Source organism: Pagrus major, chromosome 2, assembly GCF_040436345.1.
Source record: "Pagrus major chromosome 2, Pma_NU_1.0".
Lineage (NCBI taxonomy): Eukaryota > Metazoa > Chordata > Actinopteri > Spariformes > Sparidae > Pagrus > Pagrus major.
This window is the reverse complement of record NC_133216.1, coordinates 13,986,605-14,010,139: the sequence shown is the minus strand read 5'-3', so window position 1 is coordinate 14,010,139 and position 23,535 is coordinate 13,986,605. Positions and strand designations below refer to the sequence as shown.

The following is a 23,535-nucleotide window of genomic DNA, read 5'->3' as shown; positions in this document are numbered from 1 at the left end:
ACAATTTTATTCAAATGTATACCAAGGTTATGTTACCGCTGCGAGTGTTTGTTTTAGAATTACTAGCGGAAAGAAAACCTTTTTTCATATTTATGTCTTTCTTTAGAATTTGATATCCTATGTTTCAAGGACTTGATTGAATTATTGCTCGTTTCCTCTGCAGCTATCAGATTGGATTAGCTTCTCTGTATATCCTCCATGATCCTTGTATCATTTTACTACGGTATTGCATAACAGCTGCATGCTTGTTCTTCTTTTCCTGCATGTTATAAAGGTTCCTATACATTACTCTGAGGTACAGGATTTAAGAACAAAGGAGGATCTACTGGCAGAATGGAATATAGTATTCATAATTGTGTTTTCATTAGTGTGTATTCACCTGAAACTAAGCATCATTGTTTTTATTTTACCTTGGAATGAGTCTTTTATATCAGACAGAGCGGGTCCTCTTCAAGTCTGCCATGTTTCTACAGTAGCTCACAATAGACAAACCAAACACTGGCTCTAAAGAGGGCCTTTCACATTTTTCGTGTAGTCACATGGTTGCAATGTGCAACCTCACCACTAGATGCCACCAAATCCCACACACTGGATATTTAAAAAAAAAAAATACCCAAGGAAGTCCAGTGTCAAATTTGGTTGCAATTTGGAAACGTGTTGCGTTCAATATTAAAACATTTTGAATAAACAGCGAACACCGCTCTGTGCAGCAGCGACTCACGTGTGATCCCTCTCACACGATCTCACGAGGAAGCAAACACAAACAGGATTGATGTGGTGCAACAACTTGCTTTTATGAGAAAAAAATCGTATGCAGAAGGTTAAATGAGTCTGGATGAGTGGGGAGACAGTCAACACAGGTTGTCTATTCTTCAGCAACAACTGGAGGTGAGATTTTAAGAGTCTGTCAACAGTAGTATGCTAGCTAACGTTAGCTTCAAGCGCTAGAACGTTTACCAGCTGCTACGAGATGCCTCTGTTATTGGTTGTTGAGGTCGAGGTCGTTAAGTACAAATGTAAACATTCAGATTTTTAATTGTAAATATCAAACATGTTTGAAAATATCATGCCAGTTCTGGAGGCTTAAGACCCCTCACATTACCAAATATGTGCCTAGGGGCATGTTTTGTTACTTATAATAAAACAATATTCTATATTTTTAAACACACACACGAAAAGCAGGAGGAATGTACGTCAATGTCTCGCCAGTGTCTTCCCAATTAGGAAACGCTCCCAAAACTTTTTCCAACGTTACTCACACCAACGTCTGCACGACATAAGTGTGCTATTGGGGGTTCTCTGTTTTACATGTGTGTTCTCTAATTATGAAGAAGTGAGAAAAAAAAAAACTGTATTTGTATTTATGGTAAGAGTCTGTAATTTTTCTTTTTTTTTTACAGTGGGACTCACTCATAGAAATATTGCTCTACAGTGCTACTAGTGGTCAAAAACTCCATCGGTTATCTTTAAGAAATTCAAGAACCTACCTGGCTTAGTCTTAGTGACCCAGAGTTTAAAATCCTGATCATGTTGTTCACAATTCCTTGTTCTGAGTTGGTTCAGGGACCTTTGTTGCATGTCTTCCCTTCTTTCTCTCACCTCATTTCCTCATTTTCTTGTCATGTCTCTATTATTAATAAAAGATACACCTGCCTACGCTCCATTAATCTTACATTCATTGAACCTGTCCGTAGCAGCTGGATATAAAATGATCCTCTGTGTTCGGGTCTGAAGTTATCAGTTAGCACCCTGCATGTCCACCGCTGAGCTGTATGCACCACAAGCTGATGTTCTCTGATACGTCTGTTAAGCAGATTAAACGGCTGTAATACTTTGCTGATCAGTGTGTAATATGTTCACTATCTCCACTGAGCTGCTATAGTGTTACCTTATCATACGAGGTGGTCAGAGGATTTACCCCGGCTAGTGTTTGCTGCTGATTAGGATTCATATGAAAAACACAGTGTGAATAAAATGCTGCCTTAATATAATAGATTTTATTGTCTTGTTTGTGTTTATGAGTTTTCCGCTCAGTATGCTCGCCTGGTGGGACTGTTTTTAATCTTCAAAGTGTCTCAAAGTGCCATGAAGAGCACTCACAATATGTGCAAATATTATGTTTTAATAATTGAACATTTAGCGACTGAAGTCTTCCTCATTCTGTGTAATCAAATCAGCCATTGAAGCTCTGTCTGTAAATGAATGCAGATATTTGCTATGTGTTTTAGTTCAGTCGTGCAACCCTCCATCTCGTATTCATCTTTGTCATTTATGCAGCTTTAAAGAAGCAGGTAGGACGCAGAAATAAACTCATTATAAAGAAGTACTGCAGGCACTTCTGTTTGATTGAATAGTTTGACTTGAGTAACTTTTAAGAACCATTTTTTTTATGTCTGCTGGCTTCCTGGGGCTTGTTAACATATGGAGATTTGCTTCTCTTGTGGCATTAAGATGATAAATGACTCTCACTTCTTGCAATGTGCTAAAAATGGCAATTATGCTCCTGGGTAAAGTGTGTGTGAGAGAAAGTGCGTAAAAGCCACTCTATTTTTTTTTTTTTTTGTCTTTTCTCTCTGGAGTAAAAAAGAAATACATTGGCAACACTTTACTTAAAGTCCCATTTTTTAGCATGTATACGCACTATACAGATTAACAAAATGGTTTATAACACACAATGTTGTTGTAAGCAGATATAAATGTTTATTGGTATATCTGTAAACAATTATAACTCCTCATCTAGGGTCCATAAGTGGAGGCTGGTATATGAACAAATGACAAATGTCAATATTGTCAAACACAATAATAAAAAACACGTCTTCACTGAAGGATTATTGACAAATACTGTGTATTGATAAAGACTTAAAATGTCCTTACATGTGCTCACAGTTATGAACCAATTATTAAATTATGCTGTCGTTGCCGTTGCCGCACCAGATGTGGCCTTTGCATTTGTTATTTAGTATTTTCTTCAGTTAAATCAGGTTTGTTGTTGTTGTTTCTCTGTTTTTTGTTTCTTATTCATCTTCTCATTATGTGCTATTTCATGAAATAGAGATATAAAAGAGAATGCAGAGAATTTTCTTCATAGATGATGGAACGTGTGGATTGTACGCCACGAAAAGAAGTTAAAAAAATGAATTACAGAGTAGTTACAACATCTATAATTAATGTTTTAGACAAGTCTCAATTAATCTAAGAGGTTTACAGCTAATTATCCTGACCTACAACGCTAGATAAATGTGTTTTCACTGCACTCTCCCTCGTGTAATAATCTGTGTATTGTGTAAAATATGATGAAACTTATGGCTTGACTGTAGCTGTAATGAGCAACAGAAGGGAGAAAAGATAAAAAGGAAAAGTGGGTCGGTCCTTCAGTTTGTTATGAGCAACATGATGTGACAATCGCTCTAGCCATCCTTCAGTGCTCCTGCCTTTTGAAGATTTCCCTGATGAGAAGAACTGTCTATACACTCGGAAGATACAAGTGTTGGAAGAAATAGCTGCCTCAGCATTTACATTACAAAGAATAAGTTGTGTTATTTTGTTTTTCTGGTAATTTGCTTTTCACATAATTTGGCTGCACTGGTATCTCTCAAGAAAGTTTATTTTAGCACAGCAGAGAAACTCGTGCAACACCGGGCTCGAGATAGATAAAGGCGTCAGAAGAGGTGCTCTGCGTTTTGTTGAACAGCGTCAAACCCCCTCATTTCTGCAACTTTCCCAAATTGACAATTTGGCAAAGGGCATGCCTACTTCGTGCAGCAGTTGGCCAGCTGTGCAGATGTGAAGAAGTCAGCAGTGTTTAAACAGACGATTACTTTTAGATATATTATTTTGTCACTTCAAATCCCGAAGATACTCAGTTTATTTCATATATGACAAAGAAAAGCAGCTCAAGTTTGGCATTTTTGCCTGTAAAACAATTAAAACGATTAAAGTTGGGGTTGGTAAGACTGCAGAAATAAGCAGAGTCAAGCTAAATTTTGTATCTGACCAAAAAAATCCCACCTCCTCCCTTCAGAGCCATTCCTCCAAAACACATGAAGTGCACTGCTTGACTACAGACAGCCCCCATTGTTGGCTAATTCGCTACGTTCAACATGCTCGAGTTTGCTGATTTGATTAGTATTCATCCAAATCTGCCCAACTCCACCTTCTGATAACATATTTCTGCTGGTGACAAACATTCTTCTTGTCCAGATTTTGCTGCAATCCATCCTGATTATTTCACTTGTTCTGGTCACCAAAATAGCCAATTTTACCCGTCAACACCCACATGTGCCCATCATCTATCCACATGAGAATCAGCTCCATGTCTCTGTAGACTGCACAGTGTGTGGACAGTGAACTGTAGAGTGAAGTGAAGGACGAAGAAGGAAGAAGGACAACATGTGCTGCTGGGGACTGAAGCTGATGAATAGTTTGTCTCTGTTGGGAGTGACACAGTATTGATTTTGTATCTGAAACTAGTCAGCACACAGGTTGAGTGTGTGTCCACTAATCTCTTCTCTTCTCTTCTCTTCTCTTCTCTTCTCTTCTCTTCTCTTCTCTTCTCTTCTCTTCTCTTCTCTTCTCTTCTCTTCTCTTCTCAGAAACTAAGGCTGAGCTGGAGGATCTTATGGCAGACATCAAGAAGTTGGCCAACAAAATACGCTCCAAATTAAAGAGTGAGTACAATTCTTCCATTTTCTTCTGATAGAGCTGCAACTAATGATTATTTTCTGCACCCATCATCAGTCAAACCCTGCGGTTGTTTGTGTTTCGTACACAGAATTTCAAACATTGACAAATTGGCCAAAAAGAATGAGACATTTCTTAAGATATGAAACAAGAACAACTAGCGAATCCCTGTGTTTGAAGTTTCACATGAATCATTTTGTGCTCGTTCAGCTCCTCTTAACAAGTCTGCTGTAGCTGAAACATTTAATCAAGTTAATTAATTGATTAGTCAACTGACAGAAACTTTATGAACAACTATTTTTAAAATCTATTTATCGTCTTAGTCATTTTTCAAGCACAATGCTAAATATTTAAACATTCCAGCCTCTCAAATGTGAATATTTGCTGCTTTATCTTGTTTTACACAGTAACATAATGTGTTTATGGTAGTATAAAGGATATAACTGGACTGCTCACAGCAAAAAGACCTTCAATAATTCGAAGAAGTCAAGTCTACATCTACACAGTACAATCTGACAAAGTAACTTTACTTACCAAGCAGATTAGACTAATAATTTCAAGTTAAAACTTTTTAGCTTCTACAACTTAAATTTAATAGTCTACTTAATGTAATTCTGAGGTGATCGGTTCCCTGACGTTTTTTTTTAAGTAAAGTCAGCTTTTCAAATTTACAGTGTAACAAGCATTTTACTCTATTTCTTCAGCCCAGTCACCAGAATAAATGTTAGCCAAATACGTTTCTGCAAACCACGGATATGTTGAAACTTTACGTTTCTTTACGTTGCAACTTTAGGTTCAATTTTTATTTTATGTTGTGATGCTGTGCTTATGCTCTGCTTGTAGTTTTGGCACAAAAACCACTGGGAAAGGGTGATGAAAAGAAAAAAAAGTTTTGGCTTGAAATACCTGCTCTGGTTGCCACAAACCTGGCTGAGATGTCTTTAGGTCGCCACTAAAACATTCGATTTTGTCATGACAAACACTGCTTGAGATGTCCTGACTTCCTGTCAAAAATATCCAAGTTTTATCACCAGAAACACGGCAGGAAAATGACCCAATGTCTCCTTTAAAATATCCAATTGTTTCACACCTAAAAATGTGAAACACAGTCAGGAACTGCTGTCACTGGCTTGGCAACCCTCTCGCTTAGTTCCACCACCATCCCCTTCCCTTCCCGATTTTACAGTGATAAACATGTCATGTGAACATATGTAGAAATTTCAATATGATGAGTAGCCTATAGCACATACACATACAAACGGTCTGCAGAAATATTAACTGCCAACATTTTATTCTGGTGACTGATTTTGTGACGTTTTACAGACCAAAGGATTAATCAAGAACGAAATGAATCATGAGGTGCAGCCCTGAAATCTGCCTTACAGCATCATGACCATATCCATAACCAGTGTGTGCAGCTGTTCATCTTTTATATGATGTGATGTGTGGGTGCTGTCTCAGGAGAGGAGAGAGGGGAACAAGTGAGACATAAAGAGACAGTGAACTATATAACACTTGGCAGCTGACAGACGACTCAGTTTACACTCGTAGATTCTGCTCTGCAGTGGGCAGAGTGATTAGTGTGAGGTAGTGGCTGTGATTCATATGCACGAGTACACACGGGTTGTATTCACACTTTCTGCACACAGACTGGCTGATGTCACAGCTACATACTGTGTGCAGGCATTACGGATGTGTAGCTGGTCCTGGATCACACCCCTGACATGTACAAGGAGATTTCTGCTTATTATTTATCCCTGCATGTTTATATGTTTGTACAGTATGTGTGTGCGTGAGGTCTCTAATCTTCTTATTCTCTGATTTGTCTGCCACCCTCCCACCTTTGCTGCTTAGCTTGTACACATTACCTTAATCTTTTACACTTCCTTGTACATAGCTTCCTCGTCTACATATATTTTCTCATATCTATGTGCCACTCTTGAAAACTATACTATACTGTATAACAAACTCTCCTGTGACTCCCTACAGGACTCAGGTGTCAAAGAATAGGGGTCAGAGATAAATTATCTGTTTACAGTATCTCTCAGGAAAGTAAAGCAGAACTTCTGTGCAGAGAGCTAGAAGATAATGGCCCCTATCGCTCATCGTACACAAACACACACACACACACATATACACACAGTGTCGTCTGCACATATACTGTGTGTAAGTGCCATCAGGCAGAACAGGCTCGGCAACACAGACTCCTAATTGTGTCACTCCAGTTCACATCAGTTGTTGCCACAGGATACCAGTGTGTGTGTGTGTGTGTGTGTTTGTGTTTGTGTGTTCAGTAAGTGACTTCATCTTTTTTAAAATATATAAAAAAATCTATAGTTTCAAAGTCAATTTTCAACACTGCGGATAATGAAGTTCTTAACTTTATCTATGCTCAGTTGTTTTTTTAAATACACTTAAGTTGTAGGTGCAACCCAGCCACCACAATAAATATTGGTAAAGTACTTTTCTTTAAACCACGGATATGTTGAAACTTAGGTTTTCAATTTTATGTTTTAACAACACTGTGCTTATAGTCTGGTTAGGTTTAGGCACAAAACGTTCCAAACAGGGTTGGAAATGCCTCTGGGTCTCGTTAAAAATATTTGGTTTTGTAGACACAAACAAAGCTGGAAAATGTCCTGTCATCTTGTGAAAAATATCCAGTGGTTACATGCTTACAAATATTGAAAAATCATCTCCTGACAGCGGCCTCTGGCTTGGCAGCCGCCTCGCCTTGCTGTAACACCATCACCATCCCCTCCACCTGATGACATGAAAGTCAGCTCATACATGTAATGTGAACCTGATATTGCTGTAATCTAAATATTCTGTGTACGACATTTACAAATTTAAAAGTATTAGTGGTTTGCAGAAATGTAAAATGCCAATTTTTTATTCTGGCGACCGACTGGTAGGTGAGAGCAGCCTGAATCTGTGAAGACACAGTTTTAGTACATTTTAGGAGTCGATTAAGTCATTCCCACAACGATTTTGGCACCATATTGATGCCTCAAATCCCACTACACATTATTGATATTGCCAAACACAATAAAGTTAATTAAAGTCCTTGTAATTTTCCATGAACAATTAGATACAATGGATGCTTTGTGACAAGGCCTGTGTGGCCTTGCATGTATCATGAATTGCTTGCCTTACAAGCCCTATTAGCTGTAATATTCTGTTGTATAGTCAGTGAACCGGTTTACTGTGTTGGCTCAAGCTGTTTATCTGCATAGAAGGTGCGTACAGAAAAGCAGCTACAGGTGTAGAAATGTCACAAAATGTCCCTGAATGTGCTGGAGCATCCATCTCATCCCTGTTTGACCCATTCATCCACCATGACCGTATCTCACGCCTGTTTAAATGAAAGAAGAATAGGAAAATGTAAATAAGCAGCCTCTTACATCTGTGTATAATTCAGTTATTCATTGAGCACCTCACATGGCCTCACATCGACAGTCTCTTTAATTCACGTTGTTATTATGCTCAGCAGCGGCTCCTCTACGATGACTTCCTGAGGTGCAACTGTGAGGGAGCAGTCAGGAAAGTGCCTATTATGGGCAAAAGTGTTTTGTTTTTATCCTCTGAAGAAGAATGAAAAGAGCAGAGTCATCCCAGTACCTTGATTAATTTGTTAATAGTCAGGCCTCTACCACCCTTCCAGTTATTCCCTGTCCATCTGAGTGTTTGATTTAATGTGTGATTAGTTAATATTTCTGTCGTACTGTTCTAACCCCATCTTGCTATAATTGGTGTCATCTCCCGCCAGGTGTGTCACTGTCTGCAGCTAATCTAACACACTAATGGTCCCATTAGTCTAATATCTTTTGTGCACATTTATGATTGTATGCTCAAGGATAATTTTTGGAAACCTATTTTATTCACAGCTCTGTTTAATACCACCAATGACTGCTGACTCCATCCTCTTAACCAGCCAGTACAGGCTGCAACTGATCAGCAACTGATCCCCTTTAGAGTCAACCGCACCGATTTTTTTCACCTCTGTTTCTATCTCCAGGCCCAAGCAGTGTTCCTCACGGCTCTGTTCTGGGCCTTCTATCATTTATTATTTAACTCCAACCTCTTGGTCATATCTTTTGGAAATATCACATCCATGTTCACTGTTACGTTGACGACACACAGCTCTACTTATCCACCAATCCTACCTCCACGCTCCCTTTCTGACTGCCGACTGGAAAATGAAATCCTGTTTCTCCTGCAACCTTTTGATTTATTTTCAGACCAGATTACCATTAAATTTGGTGTGAATATTCATGGCTATCAGAGGGTTATTGATCATGATTTTGACCCCGAGCAGTTTCTCTTGTTCAGTTTTTCTCCTGACCAACATATGACAAGGTAGCTCGCAAACATTGCTGAATTGCTGAATTTTTCTGAGATCATCTGTGGATTTAATCCTTGTGTTTCTGATGACCTCCTGATCTTTCTTTTTACATCCTCCTCAGGTCAAAATGTCAAAAGAAGCACTTATCTCTTGCAATGAGGTTTTCTGAGCCCATTTCTGCTCTCCTGAATGCTGTTCTTTTTGATTACACGAACCTCTTCACCTTTCTCGTTCAAGTGTTTGTGTGTTTCAGTTACAGAGCACTCACCCTGTAACTGAATGTATCATCTTCGTGTTTCTTTTCAGGTATCCAGCAAACCATTGAGCAAGAAGAAGGCCAGAATAGGTCATCAGCTGACCTGAGGATACGCAAGACACAGGTACAGGAGAGAGAGCAGCAGAGCCAATATCTGTGTTCTAATTGCTTACGTCATACTAATACAATATGTATCAGAGGACACGCCACAGAAGGTAATCAGCAAAAATATATCAGAATGTCTACAGATTTCGATTTTTACAAATGTACAGATATAACTTAACCAGGAAAAAGCTTAATGTTTTATAAACATGTAATACGTATTATTAGTTTGCCAAAAATCTTTCTCACTGCTACTTAGAATTTATTTTAATTTATGCAGCTGTGAGCAGCTCCTCTATTTCATCTGTGCAAAGCATTGTGGGACAACAGCGTTTATCAACAACACATTCAGAAATCCAACATTTTTTAGTCTGCTGCTGACTGCTTTGAGTAGCTTAATTTTGTCATGTTTTCAGTGTGAACACACTACTCAGGATTAGTATGCAGAATGGAGTGGATCGAGCTCCGCTAACTGTCAGTGAATGTGCTCACCTCCTGTTCATTTAACATTTAAATGTCTTGTGAAGCTGGCGTCTACTGCTGGCATTGAGTGAAATGATTTGTTGTCGCTCGTTGTTCCTGCAGCACTCCACACTGTCCCGTAAGTTTGTCGAGGTGATGTCAGAGTACAACACCACCCAGTCGGACTACAGGGAGCGCTGCAAGGGCCGCATTCAGAGACAGCTGGAGATCAGTGAGTAGACCTGGGAGACTAAACCCTCCGCCACCCTTCATACTGACTGCACACATGTTAACGCTGCATGATTTACTGTAACACATCTGCATGCTTCTCAGTCACAGTCATAGTGTTGGGTTATTGTGCAGTTTTCACATTTTTTAAAAACTGGTGTGAGAACATCTTCACAGATTAAGTCAGCCCAGTTAAGATAAGTCAGACTGGACGTTCAGATCTTGATGTGTTGTGAACTCCACAAGTTTGTGCAAAACCTGACGACTCATGTTATGCTGGCATGATTTGGCAGTTTTTCAGTCTGAGGTCAGGTGACTGTGGAGGAAAGTCCCTGACAGTCAGGACTCCTTGGTCTTCTTTGGTCTTCAAGTAGTTCTGTCAAAGCTGCGAGGTGTGTTTGGGCTCATTATCCTGCTGCAGCATGAATCCTTCTCCACAAAGATCAAACCAGAGAGTGGAGCGTGTCTCTGAAGAATGGTCTCTTTGGTCTCGGTGGAGTCAATTCTGTGCAGGTGTCCAACACCAGAGGAGGCAAAACAGCCCCAGACTTGAATCTTCCCACCACATTTCACTGTGGGTTTGAAACACTGTGGTATCTTTCTCTCTCCCGTTCGTCTCCTTACATACACCCGTCTGTTACAGACAGCAATCTCAAATTTGGATTCATCAGGAAATAGCACTGTTTTCCACACATCCACATCCTCACCTCAAGTGTTTTGTCTCATTTCCCCTCCTCAGAAGTGATTTAGAAACTGCTACTCGTCCTCTGAGACACTACAAGACAGCCTTCTTCTGACACGACTTTTGTTGATTGGAGTCTTGTGTTTATTTAGCATGTCTGTGATGAAGATGCTTTTCTGTAGTTCCTCTGCATTCATGTTGCTTAATCACTGTTACAGTTATTATTCATGCAGAGAGAGGCTTTCACTCCTGTTACTTCACCTTATGCATCTTATTGTGGTAAGTGTGTCTCACAGCCAGGTAAAAAATATAACACAGATTTAAATAAATATTTAATAAATAAATAACACATGTAAAAAAAAATTCTAAAAACCCTCCACATAAACTTACATAAAACAATGTACACCGAAGACAGCTCAACATAAAACCTGGAGCACAACCAATCATTATCATCCCACCCAGTCATCTCATCCATGGCACTTGTGGAGAAATAAGTACATAAAAACTGTCCTTTATTCATTTTGTTTATAGAGTTTATCTCATCAATATTTCTTTCTTTTTTTTTATTCGTCTTGTGTCGTGCACCAAAACAACCGCCCTCACACTTTCCAAAACACATACATCACCAACACCCACACCCATATTCATGCACATGCCAGGTTGCTGCAGCTCAGATTTGATCTCCTCTCGCTCGTGTCACACTGTGTTTGTGATATGGTTTGACAGGTATTAGCTGGAGGCCCCTGTTGCTCCTGGACCAGACACTGACACGACCTCTGCAACGGCATCCTGGCTGGCTGAACTGTGCCAGCTGCCCCTTACAGGCATCATGATACAGTCACCTTATACACAAAGGCACACACACGAATACACATGTAGAGGAGCACTGTGACTCATTCAGTGTTAATAGCAGAGGAGAGAAGGGGCAGTTATGTTGCAGGGCACTTGGCATACATGTCATTTCCTTTGGCCATCTGTCAGTTTATAGTGGACACATGGTCTGTGTGTGTGTGTGTGTGTGTGTACCACCCAGTACACGCTAAATGTGGTCCAGTCAAAAGAACAGCAGTGACTGACAGCACTTTATGCGGCTGATCGAAGGACAAACCCTCCTCCCGGAATTAAAAAAACACACACCTGACTCACTTTTTCCTTGAGCTCCTCCAGATCCATTTGGATTTGATTTTGTCAGCTGGTGGAGTCACAGGAGGCCTCACCTGTCGTCAAGGCAGGGATTAGACATGCAGAGCGAGCTCGGAGATGGAATGAGAGCACAGAGGAGACAGACAGACAAACAGACGGACAAATTATGAGCACGAGGCTAAGAAAGAAATGCAGTTTTTGGGTTTGAAGGAAACAAGACGACCTCCCTCCCCAAGATTACATTTGGTTTCTGTTTTGTTCTTAAGAAATTACATTCTGTTAGAGTAATATGGCAAGAGAGCCGTGTTTCTGTTGTGCCAGCTTCTTTGACTTGTGTGTGTGAATCAATAAGAGTGTGTCACACACAGAGAGGAACCCAGTCTGGTCTGTCAGACTGCGTATTGATGTCTCCTGTGCTGCTTCGCTCCTTTCCTGTTTGCCTCTGGAAAAGGAGATACAAGAAACAGGAAAGCAACACCGTGTCATACTGTAAACATATCACTGTCAAGACAACAGCATTTTTTTTTTTGCTGCTATTGCATAGCCATCAAAGTCCAAAGTATTTTCACCTGCCCTCACCTACATCCACTTCCTCTTCTTTTGGAGATCTTCTGTATGAATAAAATGGTTGCAGTTGTTCCCAGCTGCAAAACAAACAATTTTCAGAATACAGTGCACCTTTAAGTTTAGTCTCATTCCCTAACTTCCCTGTCCTGGAAGTAGCGGTGGCGATGAAAGGCGGCCATACCTTGAGTAAACTTGTGGATTTATCTGGGTTTGAACATTGTTGGAAACATTTGGGATAATGTAACAGCAACTCAACAAAATATATAACAAAGACCGAGTTGTTTTCGGACATTTTATTACAGAATCCCACATATTATATCATTAAATACAAAGAAAAGAGAAGATGATGGTCTCCTGGCTCCAGTTTCATATTTAACAGACTAGATATATGATATGATATGATAGACATATTGTATCTTCCACATTCTTAAAGTGACTTATTGGATCTTAACGACAGCAGAAACTGAAACGCTGCCGTCATATGTTAAGCCAGTGCAGTGGCAGCTCTGTAGCATTTTATTTTGTCATTGATTGAGAGCGCAGAATATCACACGTCCATTTGCTTCCGTGCGCAGACAGGCAGGCCCAGCAGGATGGAGGGGATGTTGGTCACAGGCGTCGCAGGGCCTCTTTGACATTTGATTGTTATGTTTTATTTCCCCGCGGACGCTCCTCTCGCTCACAATTGCAGGGAAAAAAGACAGAGATGTACACATTCTCCCACTGTAACAAACAGATTGACCTTAACCTGTGCGGATGAGCTCTACATGCTTTTTCTCGTTCCTCTGCAGGTGAAATCGCAGCAAACAAAGACATGAAAATCACTGTGGTTTGCCTTTTCACTCTGTTCCTCGGGGGTCTCACTTCATTTGTGTTACATAACAATGGGAATGAAATAATACTGTTACTGGTAGCAACATAGTATGAATGATTTAATAGACCATAAATGCTGCGGGTGAAGTGAGACTTCTCGGCTTCATATTAGGCTTCTCGGGGTTTGGGTCTCCATGGTAACAAATAAGAGCCTCCCTCGAAGCCTGTCAGGGCTTTAAAAAAAGCCGATGAGGAGTGTGTGTTTGTGTGGTTGTGCATGTGTGTGTAGGAAGTGAGATAAATAGGGTAGGGTAGCACCAGAGTGCCTTCGTTTTCACAATTATCCGTGACTCATTGTGGCTCCTCTCTGTCCTTCAACTCTAACTCTGACCCTCTTTAATGTTGTAGTTTTAGCCTTAATGATAGAGATATTATTTATTATCGGCGAGGCCTGGAGGATGGGAATTTGATCACAATGATGTGGTCTCCTGCTCCTCTTTGTCCCTTTTGTCAAACTGCAAAATGTCATTGCTGAACATAAGTAGATTCTTAAACACGGTGATCAAACAGCGGGACCACTTGACCACAACTTAATGAAATTCATTGGTTTGATACGGATGTGACGTTTGGATTAGACACGTTATGCCCAGTTTATGAGAAGCGCAGTGAACAAAAGGGCACTCTGACACACACAAACGTTCACGCACCGGTAAATGTTAGAGAGCAGCTTCATCTGTATTCTGTTCATGAAAGGCAATCATTGGCTCTGACTCCCGGCCATCATCACTCACCATCAACCTACCTGCTCTGCCACCGAGGCCCCCCACACCAACCACCAGTCTTCATCACACATATCAACACAACACACACACGCATATACTCACACACACGCTCTGATTAGGTCATGAATAGAGGTTTTGTAGTTGCCTCCAAAGGGAGCCTCAGCAGCCGGTCCAGAAGGCTGTGTAGTTTATTCAGTCGTATTATTGGTAAAAAAAATGAATTATCTGGTGTTGTAATCATGACATTTTAGGAAACGGCTGGGCTCAGGCAAACACAACAGATGACACAACAGACTGGACTTAAATACAAACTACACTAACGAGGGGATGAGGTACAGGTGGAGTGAGGCAGAGAAACACAGGTGAGGGCTAAGAGTGGAAAAACACCAGGAACAGGGACGGGCTAATGAGACAAATGAAGGACAGGAGTGGAGTTAAAGCAGACTAGGCAGGAACACAGGAGGGAAACTGAGCAAAAGACACCACAGAAACACAGAAATGAAAGAAGACACAATGCGTCATTTATAATATGTTCTGACACTTTTTTCCTTTATTAAAAGTTGCAGCTCCTGTAATTTGGATATTGAACTCGGCCATATTGCGATTCCAATAATATATCAGTCAGCAGTTAGCCTAACTCAGCCAGCTAGCTTTTTGCCCCCATTTGTTTGCAGTCTGCAAATAAGCATATTTTTCTAAATGTCAAACTATGGGTAGTGTGACATACGTCTTGATTGTTCATGACTCTTCTTATTAGATATCACTAGCTGTAACTCAGCAAAGCACGTACCAAAGTACTTTTAGGCAAGTCTTGCCACTCTGCAGCCATCTTGGGAATGTCCCCAAGCAGTTATTTAGTGCTAACAAGACCAGAATGAATGTGATTAAAAAAAGAAAATCTGATAAAAAAGAAAAAATTATAAAGCCGATGATTGGCTTTTGCAGGCAAGGGGCGGTATATGTGTCATGCAACCGCCAACTCTGGCGTTACGCATGGAGTTTCCCATTCAAAATGCTTTGAGTGGTTTGTTTTCTCTCTTATTATGTTTCTGCACCAGCGAATTTAGCAAAGCTACTATTGCCTGCTGCAATAATTTTTTAATGTCTTCTTATGTTTTAGTTTTTTCGTCTTGTGCTTTAACCTCTTTAAACCTATAAAAATCCTTCACATGAACAATCTGAGAGAGGGAAAGATGGCTCTTTGGGTTAATTCAGTGGTTCTCAATCTGGAAATCCCATGGGGGAGTATAGAGCCACTGCAGGGGGCTGACATGGATGAAAAACTATGTAGTGAAACTAATTTTAAATAAATATGATTTATGTAGAGAAAATAAACAAGAGAGAGTTTACTGTCGTGTCGTGCTGACCTTTATTTAACTAAAATTCAATTAGGATCCTTCATAATTAGTTGCCTGCACCTGTTATTGTTTATAATTGTTTGTTTGTTTTTTTAAATGGGGTGGTGTGAACTTTTTCCAGCTTCTAAAATGTAGCATGCCAAAACAAAAGTTTGAGAACTACTGGGTTTACTGCTCATAACTCTTGTTGTCCACATTAAAGCCTTAACCCATGCGTGGGGTCATAAGTAGACAATGCTTCATTTTAAGGGGTCAAAACCCAGAATTGTTGGTAACCTCTGGTGTTTAATATGTTCACATGTAAGTTACAGTCAGTGGTTGAACTTTTTGCTCAGATTATATTATATTTGCTTTGTCTTTCATATCAAACTTCTGCTCCTTGACACGCAGAAGTCTTTGTTTTGTTTTTGTTGACTATTTATACAGTGTGCCTGGATAACATTAACATAATCAATAGAACATAGCCATAACAACAGAGAGACGTACTGTACACTGGGTAACACAGTGTGTCTTCATGGAGAAGTGATGGTATGTACTGTATATACTGTATCCTCACAGGGGATTTAAAATGTGCAAAGGAAAGATTTGAGATGATGCTGACTGTGACTTACAGCATCAGCAGAGCAGAAATGGAGCCCGAGAGAAGCTGCTCTGTGGGCGCAGTCAGCGCTCAGACACGAGAAAATTAATTTAGGTGTAGCAAAGAAGTGTAGGGGAATCTTTAGGAAGTAGGACAACTCTGTTGGGGGGAAATAAAGACGGATGAGGAGCAGGCACATCAGCAGGAAGACGCAGTAGGATGTGCTGTCGTACAGTCAGCGCCAGAAGATACAGAGATAAAAAGTTTGTCTTATGTATAAGTTCCTGAAGAAGTAGATGATGTCTATAACTTTCCTTTACTCTTAAGATAGCTACACGCAGGATTACGAGGCCTGTTTGCTCATCCTGACAATTGGAGAGGAAATGTCAAGTGATGTGCAGACTGACCCGAGCAAACATGACTGATATTTCTGAGTCAATATTTGCATGTGACCTGTCCTATTATTAGAATAGAAAATCAAACTTGTAGGTCGGAAGAGGTACAGTTGCTTAAATGCAGTAGGTTATCATGAGCAGTTTTGGCTCTTTTTTTTCATTACAGCTTGAAAAAAGTCCACCATAACAAATAGATTTAGAGCAGAGAAAACCTCAAGCTCGACCCTTGATTATCCTTGTATTATTTGGAGAAGCAGCTGGATGTGGAAGGGGAAACATGCCTGATTATCTAATATGAAAGAGGTGGGGTTAAATTATTGTTGATGAACTGCTGAGCAGATGGTTTCAGGCTTGTAGCACCCAATGATGTAATCATTTCCCAAAAATGTAATAATGCCTTAAAAAGTAATCAAATTTGCACTAATGTAAAATGTAATGAAACCCATTATGATAATAGCAATAAAATGCCCTGACTGATAATATAATAACATTTTTATGCTTTTTACTCAGAAAGTGTGAAAGTATACAAAAATGTGTGCTGTTCGTGTCGTGCCAGCCTGTTGAAAACACTATTTGACACTGATTTTATGTTTGGAAATGTAAATTCAAGGCTTTATATAGAATTTGAATGGCAAGTGGTAGTTGTCACCTTGGCCTCATCTTATCTTATGACATGTCTGAATTCAAAAAGGGTTTCAAGGCAAATTCAAAATTAAGACAAAAGTAAAAACTTTTTTGACTTTTGCTCAATTGCAAGCCTGCAGATTACGATGCGTGATCCAGCCACAGATTTTATAGTTTTAAATGTACTAACAAACTGAGGAAATAAGAAACTACAGGCAGAGGGCTGCAGGGTCTCTGCAGATACGAGACACTAACACGTCTTTTCTCTCCATTCCAGTCTCCCTCTCTGTGTGATTCAGTGTTGTTACGTGTTTTTACGTCATTTCGTCTTGCTTCATCTGCCGCACTGATTGGTTGAAGTCAGTCCTGTGATGTTGGGAATGTTGCATTAAAACTAAATTAACGAGCCTGTAGTGTCTGTACAGATATTGAGGCATATTGGGCAAATTTTACAAACCAGTCACCGGAATAAATGTTGGCAATGTACTTTTTTTTACAAACCACAGATACGGTGAAACTTTAAATTTCCTTATGTTGCAACTCCACATTTCTTTAGATTCAATTGTCATTTTCATGTTGTGATGATGCCGGCCCTAGAACTGAAAACCTCCTCCTTCCGACGGTACAAAGCTGCTGTGTTAGCGATGTAGACACCAACACTCCTCGAAGCTAAGCTACAGCACATAGCAGTTACTGGTTGCTTTCAGGAAACTCCGTAAATCACAGAGTTGAGGCAGAGCAGCCGGAGGACATCGGAGAAAACATTTATCCATAAAATATGATCCAGTTCCACCACAATCAGTGAAAGCTAGTGCTGTGTGTGATGTACTGCCGTTCATTACATTTTCAGGAATTTCTTACATTATTTTGTGCTGCGAGGCTGAAGTTTACCCAGTGGCATTTGAACTGTGAGCCTGTGAGTGTTGGGACCAGGACAGACAATTTCTAAGATGCCTGCTGGTTGAATCCACAAACACACACTTAATCCTGTCACATTCAGATCAGCTGAAAGTGAAAGTGAAGGGCTTGTAATCCAGCTCCGTGATGATGACTGATATCCTCTTCAGTAGCTGTGCAGATGCTCAGTTGAAATTATGGCACTGGAGTATTTTTTTTTTTACAGCTTTACAACACATCCTCTGCTGTTCAGAGAGATGGAAGAGTTTAAGTGCAGTAAAGACAGATGGAGAAAGAGAATAGAGATAGAGAAAATGAGTATGTGGAAAAGAGAGCTCTCGTTTTAATTTATCCTCAGACAGACATGAAGGAGGAGAGGAGTTTTATTAGTGTCTGCTAATGTGGTTTTCATCCTTTTAATCCACCTACACTTCGCATACAATCACTATTGCTGCTACAGATGTTTATGGGTGTGTGTTTGCCCTTTCAGCTGGGAGAAACACGACAAACGAGGAGCTGGAGAGCATGTTGGAGAGTGACAACCCGGCTATCTTTACCTCGGGGGTGAGTGATAGGCCACAACAAATGCAGGACGAGTGCACACAGATGTTTTTAATCTAATTCCGCCCCATCTGTTATTCCATCTCAGATCATTATGGACAACATCACCGAGCAAGCTATGAATGAGATCGAGACGCGGCACAATGAGATTATCAAGCTGGAAAACAGCATCAGAGAGCTTCACGACATGTTCATGGACATGGCCATGCTGGTGGAGAGCCAGGTGAAAACACTGATCCGCTCTCAGTACCTGCAGCTGTGTGGGTTGGGGCTCAGCCAATTGTGTGTGAAAACAAACCCACAGATGCTGAATTCATTCAGAAACGGGCCATCCATCTGCCAACGCGGACGATTTATAGTTACAATTCAAGTTTGTAGATTCAGAATTTCTTCCTCTTGGTGGTTTGAAAGGGTTCCCTGGCTTATGAAAAGGTTCACAATGGCAACACCATTAACCAGCTTAAGCATGCTGTTTGTCCCTATCATGAAAATAACTCACACAGACGGAAACTGGCAGTCTTTCATTTTACACAAGTTTCAGCCTGTATTATTATAGATATCAGCCTTTCTATGCCAGCAGAGTTGGATGGAGGTTATGTTTTCAGCTCCATCTGCTTGTCTGTTTGCAAAATATCTCAGTAAATTCAGACAGAATTTGGGGCACAGATAATTACTAGCTCAAGGATCAGTTGATTAGAATTTGGTGATGATTTGTATTTGGGATTTCTGCCATCAGACTTTTTTTAACATAATTATCATGCTGTGTTCATGCGCTGGAAGGAAAATCTGACAACTGAGATTTTGAAGTTGGAAAAATACCAGCGCAGAATTTTCTGATTTGTAAGAGCATTAAATTATAAACATACTTTAATTTTGACTCGAGCTCTGGCCTGCTAAGTTGAGAATTAGTTTAGGTCTTTTTCGTGTGGTAGAAATGTTATTAAGTAAAGAAACAGACCCCGTTTTACCATCTTTTCTGAGTGATCCGATCACAAGTGGACAGCTTTAAACCCGTCAATTCACACTAAATGCATCTGGACATGCGTCTTGAATGACCTCTTGTGATCGATCTCACTTCCCTGTTCTATCTGCAAACGTTGTATACACAAAGAAAGAAATATCTTCATGTGTAACTTTGCCGAATTAATAAGTAGGCCCAAATAGTCAGGAAATTGTTGTAGACAGCATTTCACAATGTTTATAAAGTTTCTCCAAACACAACAAGTCTCAAAATTTGGCATTTTTTTATGGGAGTCTTGGGACTTTCTCCACAGGTAGTAGCCTTTGTTTGTTACTGTTTACTGTATTTGTTAAAATTGACACGCTTACTGTCAATATGTTATATGCAACATGGTGAAATCAGTTGAAACAGCATGTTCAAACAGCTGCTGGGAAGTGAGATGCACTTTAGACACAGAAGCAGACAGGCTGGTGCAGCGATGCCACCGACAAACTGACACTTTTAACAAGGAAAGAAGCAAATATAGGGAACTTCTCTGTCACCTGTGGAGAAAGTCCCCAGACTCCCTTAAAAAAATCACTGAATTTTGTGAGTTGTTGCGTTAGGAGAAACTTCATAAACTTTCTGAAACACTGTCTACAACAAATTTCGGAAATTTGGCAGATGTTTAACGTGAAGATATTTCTTTCTTTGTGTAAAAAACATTGAGTCTGTTTGCCTCAGTGATGTTCGTGTTTATTTACATATATTGCGGGAAAGTAAGATCCGATCACAAGCGGTCACTCAGACGCCTGTTAATGCCCGGTGTGAACTGACGGACAGAGCTGTCCACCTGTGATCACTCAGGACGGATTTTATTCCCGGGTCTGAATTCCCTCACAGATGTTGAAAGGTGTTCATGCACTGCATCATCGAATGAGCTGTGAACACGATTGTACTGACATCATGTAGTTCCCATAGCTTTCTTCAAAGCCACATGCGTATTTCATTCTCAAGTGTAAAAGTTGACTTTGCTCTTCTCAGTCAAGTGTTGAGCTGCAGGTAAATCGTTGGGCCTTGCCTTTTACAGTATGTGTGTCTGCACGAGAGTGTGGGCTGAACCCACAGAGATGAACTGTTTCTCTAATCAGAAATACCCTGAAACTCTGAATTATGCAAACAGGAATCTTTGAGCATGAATAAGAAAATATGCTGAATGACTAATATGACTAAATTGTTGCATAAATTTGATATGAATTACAATGAGTGCACAATGAAATAGCAGGCTTCCCCTCATAATTTTAGTGTGGGAGTTATGATTTGTTTTAAATGTCTTAATAATTCAGCAGTATTATGTGTGTTTGGGTGCGTACTCTTTTATTCTCCTGTCACACAAACAGAATAAATGCTCTAAATGTAAATATTTCTATTAACTAACCCTTTCTTTATTAACGGTGCCACATTATTTAAGGTAACAGATGAGTCTGTTTGTTAATTTTGCCTTTCTCAGCTTTGCACTCTCTTTTTCCCTCTTTATCACAACACAACACTGTCTCCTCCTCAATGACTCTAAGCTCTAGAGAACAGAGAACAGCGCTCCACTCCTAATAAAGCAAGGTAATTTACCCTTGATTCTTTATTTGTGAAGCTTAAATCATTGGTGCTGCATGCATTAATATCTGGTTTACCTTAATAATCACTCTAATGTAAAACAGTTGATGACTTCTGCTGCTTTAATGAATTAAAGTGTCATTGAGATGGAAAATATGGAGTAAGTAGCATCTTTTTCAAAGCCTTCGCAGTGCAAAAGTCTTTCCCATTCCCCTAAGGCTGGAGATATACTTGCTGTAGGAGCCAATAAGTGCTCACTTCTATGAATAGGAACCAATCTTTTTCGACAGTAAATGGACTGAACGTTCAAGCAGAAAGTTTGTCTCGGGCTTTGAGTCATCAGAAAATGCTTAAAGCATTGGGTTAGCCTCGACACATACTTTTAACGATGTATTTGAATATGCATGATGGCTGCCAGTCCATTTGGGGCATTGGTTGTGCATGCCCTCGGAAATTAACGCTACGTGTCCGCAAGATACAATATGCACATCAAAGGTAGGAACAGTGTGGGGATGTGACAGGGTCTGGAGTTAGTCAGTACGTCAGCAGCAGCAGGGACAACAATAGGCCAACAAGCTAATGTGTCTAGTGGCATCCATTAATAACATGCGTAGTATATAGTCAAGTATGTGAACAAATATGTTCATGATGCAGGCGGTTGTTTATGCAAACGTGTGGTTATAAAGCAGGTATATCCCCGGCCTAAGGTGCTCATACAGTGTAAGTATAAAACCAGGCATCATTGTTAAATTATATAAATATTAGAAGTGAAGAAACTGAAGAAAAATATGTTAAACATTCATCAGACTAGTCTTATAATTAATACTAATACACATCTATGAAATCTAGTTCTAGATGTGTTAAAAGACTGAATGTGAGATCAGGCAGATTTCTGCTCTCACCCCCACTTTAATGACTCCATCTCTTGTTTTCGTGCAGGGTGGTCTGGTGAACAACATTGAGCGGAGGGTGCTGGAGGCTCAGGACTATGTGGAGCAGGCTAAGGAGACCATCCCAAAATGCAAAAAGTTCAAAAAGGCTAGCAAACGGGTGAGATGCAGGATGCAGCTGACTCATAATCTCTCTTTTTCTCCTCTTTTCTTTCTCCTCTCTCTGCTTCCTCTTCTCTCTCCTTCTCATTCACCCATTATTCCTCCCCTTTCCCCTCACCTCCTCTCCATCTGTATCCTCCTCCACCTCCTGCCCCCACACCTGGCTCCCTCATCCTGTCTTCCTCCTCTGCAACTAACATCTCCTAGGGGGAAATGATAGACCGCATAGAGTACAATGTGGAGCACTCAGTAGACTATGTGGAGAGGGCAGTATCAGACACTAAGAAGGCGGTTAAATACCAGAGTAAAGCTCGGAGGGTGAGTCACATATGCACATGTGCACGAACATGCTATCACACAAAGAACTACAGAAGCATTGCATGTATATATTGTAGTGTGTAACTGTAGCTGTTGGCAGTGTGTGTGCACGCTCACCCGTCATGTATTCTGCATGCATGTGTGTTGTGAGTGTATTTGACATGATCTGAAGCAGTGATTTCCTCAAGGGATAGTTACGAGGGTGTATTTTTTTTAAAAAGAACTATCCACAAATTAGTGTTTAGGATGAAATTAAACACAAACACTGGATTACAAATTGCCACAAACTACCAGCTAGACTCCACAGGACACTGCTGTAAAACCTGAACAACACCAGCTACCAAGAGTTCATGACATCTGGTAGCAAGCGGAAATAGGTTGGTAAAGTTAAATGAATGTTGAATGTTTTAAATGACTTTCATTTGTGTTTTGTCCCGTTTTGTTTTTTTCTTTTTTAAACTTGTTTGTAACTCGTCGTCACTGTAAATGAGGGCAACCTCAACTACGAGTTTTAAAAAAGGTTTGAAATGAAACACTTAAAAATTAACGAGTGGTGTTTTTACTGACACTTTATGAACACGTCTGAAAAAATAAGCTTGTGTTAACTACAGACCTTATTTCATGCATTTAACTAAAAACCCATTCAAAAAACCCACAGCCTCTGATACAAAGGTGCAGAAATGCTAACTTATTTCCATGACTCTGTTGGCATTCTCCTCCCTTCCTCTATCTGCGTGCTCCCATTCTCAAAATCCCTGTCGCTACGGGAAACAACAACAACAACCTCCAAGTTAGCAGCATACATGCTAAAAATGGCTCTTCCTCAATCCTAACGTGGTCACTAACAATATGAACTAATACAAGCTAGCAGCTCTCACCTTTTCTTATGCGGGGATTTAGCCTTTTTTTTTGGCCCGTTTTATGGCTTTATTTAGAAAGGAAAGTTTGGCGATGACAGGGAATGGGATGAGAGAGACGGGGGATGACATTCAGCAGAGGGAATGCAGATTGGGCTCGAATCCTGGGCCGCTGCAGCGAGGACAAAGCCTCTGTATGTGGGTCGTGCACTCTATCAACTGAGTTACTGGGGCGCCCTGATTTATCCATTTTAATGCCCAGGCACGCCTCCCCAAAACAAG

At 40.2% G+C, this 23,535-nt stretch overlaps 1 protein-coding gene across 2 annotated transcripts in view; it reads left to right on the top strand.

Annotated features, from left to right (window-relative positions):
- Positions 1-23,535, top strand: part of stx1a (syntaxin 1A (brain)) — a 69,461-nt gene that overhangs the window by 35,886 nt on the left and 10,040 nt on the right. For both annotated transcript variants that reach the window (XM_073483205.1, XM_073483215.1), the window contains exons 4-9: positions 4,593-4,667; positions 9,332-9,405; positions 9,969-10,077; positions 18,405-18,478; positions 18,564-18,698; positions 21,966-22,076. In XM_073483205.1, the coding sequence (XP_073339306.1) occupies positions 4,593-4,667; positions 9,332-9,405; positions 9,969-10,077; positions 18,405-18,478; positions 18,564-18,698; positions 21,966-22,076 (578 nt within the window). The remainder of the gene's footprint in view (positions 1-4,592; positions 4,668-9,331; positions 9,406-9,968; positions 10,078-18,404; positions 18,479-18,563; positions 18,699-21,965; positions 22,077-23,535) is intronic.